The sequence below is a fragment of the Lipophrys pholis genome (genome assembly GCF_963383615.2).
Source record: "Lipophrys pholis genome assembly, chromosome: 16".
In the NCBI taxonomy this organism is placed as follows: Eukaryota; Metazoa; Chordata; class Actinopteri; order Blenniiformes; family Blenniidae; genus Lipophrys; species Lipophrys pholis.
Window position 1 is genome coordinate 15,246,884 of NC_137634.1, and position 12,466 is coordinate 15,259,349.

A 12,466-nucleotide genomic window follows, 5' to 3' on the forward strand; every position below is an offset into this window, starting at 1 on the left:
GAAAAGACATATTATTTCACCTATGACAAAAATACGCTTATTTCAACGGTATGTATGAATTGTAAAGATTCCTGTACACTAGAGTGTATTTAAAGGTCAAGTGGACACAGCTAGTTCTGTTGTATTGATTATTACTATATTATTATAAGCAATAAACCCATTTTTATATCAATTTAAAAACTGTGAATCATCCCTAAAATCAAAGAGTGTATTATTCATTTCGAAAACTTTAATTTCTCATATATTTTTTTCATATGTTATTTTACATACGGTGATAAACAACCACAGGCTATCTGGAGGTTGGGATAGATTTTAAAACCCTGTCTTGATTTAATATGTATTGGAAGGCTTACAATGAACCCCAACGGTGCAGTGGTTGAAAATCAGCGTAATAACTGATCCAAAGTAATACTCTTGAAACCTGGAGCCAACTTATGTTTTTGTTTTTGGGTTGATAATGTGCATATCATCACAGGCTTTGACTTAAATAAAAATAATTATGATTAAAAGACACTCCGCCTTGCATTTTTATTAAAAAAGTAAAGTTGTTCTCATATCCTGCTAAGGCCTTGGGTGGCAGTTGTGTACTTTTCCCTTAAGAGCGAGATGCGATGTGAGTGTGTTTCAGACGATCCCATCATTTTACAGACCCTTGACTGATGAAATGCATTGCGATTCGCTGAAATACACGTGGAAAAAGACTAAATCACATCAAGCAGTGAAGGGAAAAGTACACAATCATCACACCTGGTCTACAAGGGATACACGCATATGTTGCCTCAGGTCTTAATCGGATAAGCATATGGGAAAGTGCTTATATGTATAAAGACTGCGTGCAATACACAGTTGAGAATCTGACTGGATGTTTGACTGTGTGGGATTAAAAGGCTCTTTGCATTACTTTATAGGAATTGAAAACATTTTGTTGAATGAAATGTAACTGCATTCACCTAAAAGTGCAATTGTCTGTTGTTTCAAAAGCCATAGTAGTAACTACATCATTAGTGCAAAGCGTAGTTATATTATGAATGCATAAAAATTATTTGAAATTGCTTCTTTTTTTTTGTCAGTCTCACCTGTTTTGGGGTTGATAGAGAAGAAATTCTGCGGGTTGCCTGCAGAAATCCGATAACTCAGCCGGCTGGGTGTGGCAGTGAGGTCAGGGTCTTGTGCCTGGATACGGATGACTGACACATCCTTTGGAGAGTTCTCCATGATGACTGGATGGTAGATAGGATCTGAGGTGAGGGGAGCATTATCATTGACATCCTCCACCTGAAGGATAAAGAAAGAGTCAACAAAGAAAAGAAAGCCAGACAAAGAAGGGGGAGAGCGGAGGAAAAGGCAGGAGTTGGTTTGGGGACTTGAATAAGAATTGCCTGTGTCTATTTAAGCTGTTCTTTATATGTAGATCGGATACTGCTGATAGAATATAACCTTCAAACTCAGCATGTATGATAATATCCCACTGGTGAGGAGAAAATCTGTGTGCAGATTTTAGTATCTTTGTTAATCAGTTGAGACACAGTCTGAGCTGATCGGCTATCAATCAACAAATGGAAATTTATTTACCAGAAAATGTCATACATGTCACACTTTAAATGCTCTGCAAATTAATTTCCCTTCTAACAGCATAGATCTGGAATATTTATGGCAAACAGAAGCTTGATTGAGCATTTGCTGGGAGGCACAGAGAGCCAAGACGGTTCAGCCGGTGAATGAGAAGCACCTGCGCCTGATTAATCTCCCCGTTTTTGTCTGTGATGGAGAGGCCGGGAGTAAAACACCCAATCACACAGCCACACGTGAATGTCCCGAAGCCAGAAAAAGGCAGCTTTGTTTTGTTTGTTTGTTTTTTTGTTTTGTTTTTTTAATCCACGGCTGAACTCTTTTCCAAAGGGGAAAGCACTAGTGTAGCAGGATGTGTGTATTTCACAGTTTAGACCATGGACATGGATTACTAACTGCAAAAGAAATTAGAAGAAGTCAGAATGGAATTTATGTACAGTGTATCTCTGCTTCACAGACTGAGCACTGAATACAATTAGCAATACTTATTCTTTGGCAGCATAGCTTTAATTGGGCTTTAATGCCTCACAAACCCTTACAATACAAGCTTCAAAACCTGTCTATGGATACATGGCCATAAAGGATTCTGGGTAACAGACACAGACTAATCAGCTCAAGCATCACAATCTTAGAAAGGTTTTGGGTTATAATCAAATATGGCTCTGAATATATAACAAACGCAGAGTAGAAAATGGGCTGAAACGAAGCATCTTAATGCAAATGTGACTGCAGAGTGTGATTGCTCAGGAGCTGCTTTACAAAGATGAATGGTGGCTGTAAAAACACGTGGTAACTTAAGTAATTCAAAGAGATCTGTTGTTTCATTCAAGATACAACTAGTATAGTGTGAGGACATACGTTTTAAGATGATGAGTTTGGGACCAGTCCTTACCTATCAAAATGTATTAGCCACGGGCACACTAATTAGTTTTTCTTGAATGTGAAGTAAATATGCGTGTTATATGCTGCTCGCTGCATTTGAAAAGTCATACTTAAGGGTTAGGCTGCTATCTCCATAAGAGAAAAACAAGTCATTTTTTGCTGTTTCAGACCACTTATGCATGCACAGAATGAAGAGAATATTGGCAAGTGAATGTCGGTACCTGTATGAAGACCTCAATCGAAGCAGACAGGGGTGTAACCCCTCTGTCTGTAGCATAGACAGTCAGCCAATATGAGTCCTTGGACTCACAATCCAGAATACCAGCGGTGTAAATCACCCCTGTTGAAGCAAAGAAAAAAGATTAATGCACTTGTAACTTAGGTTTGAGAATACAAAATCTATTAGGTGTGTGTGCTTGAAGGAGCAGGGCAGGTGTTATCAGCAAAATCCATCCTTTAGAGAACTCATGGGAAAAGTCTTTGAATACTAAGTTTCCAGAGGCAAAGACACAAATTCGGACTACACGTCTGTGTCCTGGCGTCAGTGACATTCACAGACATTAGTGGTGCCGCTGTAGTCACCTTCAATGTTTCAGCTTCTCTACGGCTAATCACAGCTGACCAAACTGCTCTCAGTGCTATTTGCCTAGTGCTAAACGTACCCTGAAGTGCCCCACACCAATAAAGAAACACACAAATCAACAGCTCAACACTGACACACAAACACCCAGACACTCAAACACACTGACTGGTGTGTGTGTGTGTGTGTGTGTGTGTGTGTGTGTGTGTGTGTGTGTGTGTGTGTGTGTGTGTGTGTGTGTGTGTGTGTGTGTGTGTGTGTGTGTGTGTGTGTGTGTGTGTGTGTGTGTGTGTGTGTGTGTTTGTGTTTGGTGGCCTTAAGTAAGATGAGTGGCTGACAGCTTTGGTGACCTCTTGAGGGACAAAGAGAACACTCACAATGGACGACACGTGGGTTCCTCTTTTATTAAATCAGTCATGCAGGACTGTACGAGTAAACACTTCAAAAGTGACCCGCACAGTCAACTTTTTACTGCTCATTTATGTCTGCATTGTGCACACAGCACTTAAGTGCACTAGTACAAGGTTCTGAGGATTACATATCATATTTAAAAATGAATATCCATTTTTTTTAAATACACACAGATGTGAAATCCTTTCTATTGAAGGAAATGAGGACAAGTCAGCTCAGGATAAATAAACTCGACAGATCATAAGAGATAAGAGTCATTTCTGCTGAATGCACGCAGATCTTTTTAGGATCATCAGTTTTCTGTTAAATTGAGACACTTTGAAAAGACACCCTTTCCCAGAAACATATAAATCCATTTATTCAACTCAGCCGAAGAAACTCAGTGAGTGCTGAAACGAATGAGTCTGTGCACAGCATCTGTGGTCAAGTGCACATCCTATTAACCCCAACCAGATGCTCAGCGGATCTCAGAGTGGACATGTGTGCAAGTAAATATTTACTTTGGCTCTCTTACGGTGACTCGGGCTGAAAAATTGCCATCTAACAAATTATCGTGGACTGGATGATTAGGCTTTGAATGCAATTTTATGCTTTTGAAAAGACTTAGTGTTTGTATTATAATTAAACCATGAATAAAGGGCAAAGTAATTGTGGGACAGACCGTTGTTTTGCCAAATGGCTGATTCTTGGTGTAAACAAGACCGTTGCAAATGTTTCCAGAGTAAGTGGGAGCATAGAAAATATAAAAATTTGATTAAAAACTATATTCCCACTGTAAAGAACTTTTTTTTTTCCTTTACAGTGTTTTGTCCTGCTTTCAACCATAGTCCAATGGGATTGGCCACAGAAGCCCTTAGTTGGATGGGGCTGCATTCAAGAAGGACTACGACTATGCTTCTCTAATGTAGTGGTAAAACAGGAACTCATTGTGCACTTTTAATAACATCAACACAAACAAATGAAGGCTTAGGAGTGTAACTTAACAGTGACATAGCAGCCCAAAACAAGTCAACAGCATCCCTTCTAAACATTGAATTGGTAAAACCCTCTAACCATAAAATGGGACTTTCATGTTAATGTATTTTAGTGTACAGCAAAGAAATATTAAATTGCAATTTTTTTCCTACATATTCAGTAGTATTTGTTCTTGGAGGTAAGCACACCTTAAATAATGTAATCTACTTTTGTTGAAAAAAGGTCAGGTGTAGCTTAGCTCTTGCTTCCACTCCACCTTAAACTCAGGTACATATCAAGCAACCAGCTGCTGGAGGTCTGGTGGTATCACCAGAAATGTGTTTCTGTCAGATTATGACTAAGCACCTGCCTGAGGCTTGCACAATGCATAGTAAAAGTGTTTGCTCAAACACATCCTTGCCCTGCCGTCCTTGACCATGTCCTTTTCAAACCACATCTCATCTCTGTCAGAACACTCGACCGAGAGACAAGGAAAACAGAGCTGGCTGTTTCAAAAGCTCTTTGAACTTTAAGACCGACAGGCAGTATTCAGTGGATTCGATCTAAATTTGATTTGACAGCATCCATTCTCACCATAAATAACACACTTCAAAGAGTGAACAAAAAAATTGAAGAGATATGGCACATTCTCCAGTTCCGAAGTTCACGGTACGCTGGGGTTTACATCCATCTGTCATGTCTAAGTCCATTCAGCTTCACACTTATTTGAGACTACTAATTATTGTGTGGATTTCACTCTTGAACTGACTAGCACTGTATGGGCTGTAAAGAGGCGAAATCAGAAAAATATAGCCCATCAATATTTTATAAAGACAGAATGACTGCTTTTAAAACGTGTTGGCCTATAACTTAAAGAATGCTTTATCTTGACTGTGACAAATCCTGGAGCTTGCAAGCCCACTAATAGAGGAGCAGTGCCTTCTGACAGCTGTCCAATGAGAAATGCAGGGCTTGCTTTCCCCCTTACCAATGACAAGAATACCAATTTTTGTTCAAAGTGCAAGAGAGTTAAGCATATAAGCCAGAGAAGACTTCTTTTTGGAAAGATCTTCCCCTGTATTTTCCATGCACATACATTGAGTCATCTTAAATGGTATTAAATGCGGAAAAAAGGTCTGCCTTCATAAAAAGCAACTGTGACAGACAATGAAGGGGGACATGGCTTCACACCAAGAACCAATTTACCAAGTCCACGTGGGAGGAGGGGGAATGGGGGTGCATAAGTTAGGACGTGCTAAACAAAATGGATTTCTCATTCTTTCTCTCATTCACTTTGTCTCTTTCAGTTTTTCTCAAAGTCTGTCTTGTTCTCTGTTCACATGCTTAGTGTTGGCACTGAGAGCCACAGATTGACAAGCAGTCAGAGCAGAGTCACTCAACATGGCAGTTAAATGCATGGTGGGAGTACAGAGTGATTCTCCAATGTCCATGACCTGACAACCCTGACTTCTAAACTATAGGATTAAAAAAATAAATAAATAAATAAAACCACCTAATAAAGCAAAACTTAGCTTGGTGCTTTCTCTCTATAATTTGCCATCTGAAACAAAATGTATAGCATACAGCATATATAGCATATGAAGGCTTTGGAAGGAGAAAGCATTATTTTCTTCTGACAGTTTTTATGTACTCCACACTCCCCTGCATCCTCTTTCTTCCCCTCTTTGCTTCACTTCCACTCCCCTCTCCCTTCACTTTCTGCTCTAACAAGCAGTCTGATTTCCCCTGGAAAATCTGCACTCAATAAACGTTCTCACTGGCTGTGATGCTCCTTACTGGAGTTTTAATACTATAGTGAAAAACTGCACCAGGAACTATTACAGAAGACTGCAGAGATCTGTCTAGGTATTGTGGCACTAATTTGTCTGCATGAGTGTATAGTGATACATATATCTATACATAATATGAGAGAGAAGTAGACATAGGAGTAATCTCTGACGGTCCATCTGTTTCCCTTGACAGTCAATACTAATTACCCTGGTTAAATGTCAATACTGGCCCCCAGTGCAAGTCATTTACAGGAGGGAATCAGTGCAACAAGAGGTGAAGCGAAAGGCCGCAAGTGCTGTACTTTGTTCCATAAACTCAGTGTGCCAACAACTCTCCTGAAATTATTAAACATGTCCATTCACCAACAATACTAAATGGAAAATTCTTAGTGATCATTGCTACTAACTATTCCAGTATACAATTACCTTCTTCTGTAGCCCAAAAAGCATTTTCTTTTGGGAGGGGGGTAATAATGCTCATCACTAATATCATATTTTCTGCCACATCAGTTAAACCTGATTTGTATTTAATCCTTCATTCTTTAGTGACTAGTGTGTGCTGATGGGGAACCAAGAATACTAAATCAAAATGAAGTATTTGTCTGAACTGTGTGTAAAACCCTAGAGGACTTTTAATTTGAAAGAAGGGCTTTTAATTTGTAACTGGCACAGGTCTCAGACCTCAATTAGAAACATCAATTCCATTTTCCAGAGCTGGTATCATCCATCTTATCATATATCAGACACTAAGCTTTCTTTCTTTTAAATTATATTTGTTAAATGAATTCTGTGATTGTGTTCTACAATTCAAATTGTGATGAACATAAACTAATTTAATTTCATTGGCAACTATAAACAAAGTAATATACGGTAATAAAAAGCATGTTAAACAACCTTTGAAATGTGTTACTGTCATAACTTATGAAGTCGTACTGAGCTGGACAGTCTTTGTGGTCATTGTGTCAATGGATAACGAGTGACAAACACTGAATAGAATAATTATTACATGAGCTGTTAGTGAATGATATTGTCAATTAGTCGGTCAGACTTCAGTAGAGACTTTGTGCTAACCGGATACTGGCACATTAAAGATTACTGTCTTAACCAAAAAAGTGACTTTGACCTTGGTTGTTCAAAATGTCTAAAATCTCACCTTGTGCATTTACGTCTGTGTTATATTAATTATTATTTCAAAAAGAGTTCCACATAGGGAGAATACAATGATCAAACAAAGAACTTGTTTGACGTTTGAAGTTGGAACGTTTCAGTACCATGGAGAGAGACACACTGGGAATCATTAGGTTTAAAAGATTCACAATGACAGTTGCAGGCAAAGACCGCAACAAACACTGAAGAAATAGAAAGAGTCGAATTATCAAGCTTTTTAGGAGTCATACTGCTCTGATTTAAATATGGCAAATTACAATATCTTATCTATATGTCTTTCTGCTGTTGATCTTTTTTTATCTTTTGTTGAGTTTTTGACCTAATATGACCTACTGTCCTCTTCTGCTTTTATATTTGTATTTGACTTTGATGGTTTCTTGTCTGAATTACAATTTCAGCTGCAGTTTGATGCTCACTTCAGGACCGTTATAGAGTGAAAGTTTATTTTGGGTCAGGTCTCTTTAAATAAGTAACAGTGATTTCTCACAAACTTGGAAAGGATGGAGCCACTGGGTAGGAGAGCCTTGATCAATGTTATCCACACAGCACTGGATCAGTTGTACTGAGAGCGGCCTGAGGCCCAGCCAGTGTAGCTGCCATGCTGCCCTCATTACAGTAATGATCTCCCAGTACACAGCTCCCATGTGAGGGCCCCATCAACACACTGGCTGTGGCTGCACTTCACTCTCTGTTCACCTCTTCGCCCCCTACTCCAAACATACATATTCACTCACAAAAACATGCTGTCAACTAGTAATACTTTCTGTGAATCACCTGCAATGCAAAACTGCTTGAGGACAAAATCACAGAATAGTCAATTCTCCAGATGTGAAAGTCAGCATCAATGGCATGCGGAGGAGTGAGATTTCCTTTTAATATGCACCAATCAGCAATTCAATTAGCCGTTGATATTCTACACATGGCGCTGTACATTATTGGATTTTAACTTTACATAAATAGGCTTTACGATTGATCTTGTGACACACCTGTGTCTTCGTCAATGGTGAAAGTGCCCAGGCCGCTACCTCCACGGACCGAGTACCTCAGCACACCGTCTCGTCCCTTGTCATCATCCTTTGCGCTGACTGTCAGGACACTTGTTCCTGCACGGGAGTTCTCCTTCACTGAGCCCCTCACAGCAAAGTCAGGGAAGTAGGGTGCATACAAATTCTCATTGACGTCCACCACCTGAAGAAGCAATAGTTCACTGTATTTATTTCAACAGGTATCTGAAGTACGTGATCACTATTACCACCTACCCCTATGTATACATGATAAAGCTTCAGTGACAAGTAATTGTTTTGGTAAATAATTTATATAGCTCGTGAATGCATCTTTCTCCGCCCAAATTAAGCATAATTACTGGACATTCACAATTTGTTATCATATTTCATTTTAGCTGGGGTCCCCAAATACACCCTGAATTAATCACTTGAATGAAGTGAAAAGAAATGAAAAGTAGCTTAAAAATATATTTTAAACGTATCATGTTCCCAAATTCTATCAACAATTGGAAGCTGGACATTGTCCAACAAAATTATCAATGTTATTGATTAAATACATAAACCGATCAGAAGAAAATGTTAACTTATGTTATGCCACCTACCTCTATTTCCACAAACGTCTGGCTCTGGAGGCTGGGTATGCCTCTGTCTTCAGCACGTAATGTCAGATTGAAAAATTGTTGCTTCTCAAAATCCAACTCCCTCCTAATCCTCAGTATTCCACTGATGGCATCGATCTGTATAAATCATTGCATCAGAAAGACTTTCATGCATCATAAAATGTCAATTAAAGCTGCTTAGCATATGCAGCAGTATTGATACACACTGTAATATCACCTACCTCAAAAGTGCCGTTGAAGTCATTAGTCAAGGAGTATCGGATTTGTCCACCAGGACCGATGTCTGGGTCCTGAGCCTGAACCCAGGTAATTATAGCCCCTTGTGGGAGGTCCTCCAGTACTCGGGCATTATAGCTACTGGGAATGAAAGCTGGAGAGCAATCATTGACATCTTCCAGTATTATACTTAAAGTTGTCACTGATGACCTCCGAGTGCCTCTCTCAGCCTTGTCTCTCACTTCAATCTTCAGTGTGAAAATTGGGAATGCTTCTCTGTCCAGGTGGCTTGCCACAAACACACTTCCAGTTTCACTGTCAATACCAAACTGAGGGATACTGGTGAACATTACGTAGGATAGCTGTCCATTAGGACCCATGTCTACGTCAAAGGCAGTAATGGTAATAACTTCCATGCCAATGGCTGTGTTTTCTGAAACAAGGGCAGAGAAGCCGTCCTGATAAAACTGGGGGTCATTGTCATTTGCGTCCTCAATAATGACAGTCAGTAGTCTCCAGTTGGACATTTGCGGCACCCCCTGGTCATAGATGGTGATATTAAGAAAGTAACGGTCCAATCGCTCACGGTCTAGTGGCTGTAGTACAGTTATCAACCCGTTTTCCATGTTGATATTGAAGCTATTTTCTTTGTTGCCATCAGAAATGGAAAAGAGAACATGTCCGTTGAAGCCTGTGTCGCCATCTCGTGCTCGTACCTGAAATACACTCGCACCTGCAGCAAGGTCTTCTCTCACCAGAATGCTTGTTGGTAAGGCCTCAAACTGTGGAGCCTGTTTGTTTGTGGAAAAAAGGTCTGCGTATCTCTCATCTGATCTTGTTCTCGCCATAGAAGAAGCTTTCGAAAGCATTTTTTCTGCCAAGAGTTGGGCTACCCTAGTCTCCCTGCAGTCGAACCCCTTGGCTGGCATTCTTCCTCTGACCACTGATACATTCACGAATGTAGGATCAGAGAACAGCTCTCCATCAGTTGCTACTATTTTCAGATTGAAATTCCCACTTTTTAAACTATCCACTACTAATGATTTTTTCAGTGACAGAGCACCTGAGTCTGGATTTATGTTAAAGAAATCTAACTCGTTTCCAGACAGTATCTTGTACATCACCATTTCGAGCTCATCCATGTCTACAGCCGACAGTGTGACAATAGTCTGATTGACAGGGAAATCACGGCTTATCATCCCTCTGCAAGACACCCTCTCAAAAAGAGGCTGGTTGTCATTGATATTTATCACACGAATGGTGATATTCACCTCACTCTCTCTCCTGTAGGGTGAACCCCAGTCAGACGCTCGCACTGCAAAAGTATAGATATCATCTGATGACTCAAAGTCTAAATCCTTTGTGATTCTCACCTCCCCTGTGTCCTGATCTATGGTGAATGGAAGACTTGGCTCACCACTGATGGTGTGAGTAACATACCCATTCTCCCCTTTGTCAGCATCCACAGCAGACACTACAAGGACTACAGAGCCGACAGGCAAGCTCTCATTGACTGCAATGTCATAGGATGGCTTGCTGAATACAGGGGAGTTGTCATTAGCATCCTCTATGGTAATGCGGATGCTTGCTCGCTGCTGGCTAATAATGTCCAGTACCTCCATTGCTATGAAATCTTGTGATATCTTTGTCAGCTGCTTTATGGTCATAATAACACCAGTCAAAGGATTTATATCAAAGTACATTGGATCTGAAAGGCTGCTGAAACTGTAATTGACACTGACTGGAGCTGGGGAGATTTTCACCACCTCTACTATCGTGCCTGGGGGAGCAATTTCACTCAGCTTGACTACATAAACATCTTTCTCAAAATTCGCCAGCACTGGCTCGGGCTTTGTAACCAACAACTGAACAACTTGGGTATTAGAAAACTTAGGAGGTATGCCTCTGTCCTTAGCCTGGAAAGTTAAGTTGCAGCCATAGGGGAATGTATCCCAGTTGACCAGTTCTGATGCTTTTACCCGGTACTCATTCCCAACAGGCGATCGATCCAACACAAACTGTTCATATGTGTCACCCTCAATGATGGACACCCACTCTATTTCCCCGGACACCCCATCGTCTTTGTCCTCTACAGTCACTATTACATAGAATGGATCCTTGTCCTCCCATGACGGAACAACAGCGGCTGCACTGAGAACAGGAGCAAATTCATTAATCTGCTCCACCTTTATGACCAGCCTGGCAGTGCTGCTGATACCATTGTTTCCATACAGTTTCATTCCTCTGTCGACCACCTGGACCTCCAGCTCATATCGGTCTTGTTTGTCCATCCTGGGTCGACCCGTCAGGGTGATGACCCCGCTGGTTGGATGAACAGCAAACAGGTCTGTTCTGTTCTTGAAGAAGTAGTAGAACTCTCCATTTGAGCCCACGTCAGCGTCTGTGGCTGTGACGCGACCAATACTAGCCCCTAGGGTGGCACTTTCAGAAACAACAAACGAATAAGAGGTTGGGGAAAAAAGGGGGCGAAGATCATTTGTATCTAGAACCTTGATATATACTGTGGTTAATGCTTCCAGACCTCCTTTGGCAGATGCCTTTACCGTCAGGGTGTAATTGTCCTGGACTTCCCGATTTAATGTTCCACCGCTGCCTCCATTTGTGCATATGCGAAGAAAACAAAAATCTCCCATTACAAACTCCTCAGCCTGAAAGATGCCTTCACCATCTCCAGACTGAATCGAATATTTAATGTCTAAAGTCCGGGGTGGCCCGAGGATTATGCCCATCTTGACCTCACTTCTGGTATACGTTCTTGCAGGAGAGTTCTCAAGAATGGAGGCATTATAGGTCGGCTGCGTGAAGAGCAGCAACCCCTGTCCTGCTTTAGGTTCTGACAGGAGTTGAGCATAAGTTGACGGGAAACAAAGGAAGAAGGAGAAAGCAAAATGGAAAAGAAGAAAGATGCTGGGTAGAGAAAACATTTTCCCCCACCGATTAGGCTTCATCTTTATTCCATCACCCAGTCGCCCTATATTTAGAAAGAATGAAAAAAGAAAAAAAAAAAGATTGTTGGAGTTAGTCTGTGATTTGTTTGAGACATGCACTTTGCAAGCTGAAAATTTTTGAGAACCCTGTGACAAAAGTTAGAAATATATTTCTGGAGCTGTGATTATCACTACAGGCATATGATTGCACATTCAACAGTGGCACCAACAGTTTGCAGTCAAACACTGAACACTGCACCTGAAAGGCTCTGAAGCAGAGGAATGACATGTCTTTAAACAATCTCTGTCTCTGTGAAAAATACCA

General features: G+C 40.6%; 1 protein-coding gene across 1 annotated transcript in view; it reads right to left on the reverse strand.

Annotated features, from left to right (window-relative positions):
• Positions 1–12,162, reverse strand: part of fat3b (FAT atypical cadherin 3b) — a gene marked incomplete at its 5' end in the record, with an annotated part of 68,098 nt that extends 55,936 nt beyond the window's left edge. Inside the window, 5 exons of the mRNA XM_080483681.1 lie at positions 1,077–1,275; positions 2,673–2,791; positions 8,340–8,541; positions 8,960–9,094; positions 9,199–12,162. Of these exons, the coding sequence (XP_080339807.1) occupies positions 1,077–1,275; positions 2,673–2,791; positions 8,340–8,541; positions 8,960–9,094; positions 9,199–12,162 (3,619 nt within the window). The remainder of the gene's footprint in view (positions 1–1,076; positions 1,276–2,672; positions 2,792–8,339; positions 8,542–8,959; positions 9,095–9,198) is intronic.
• Positions 12,163–12,466: the final 304 nt, after the last annotated feature.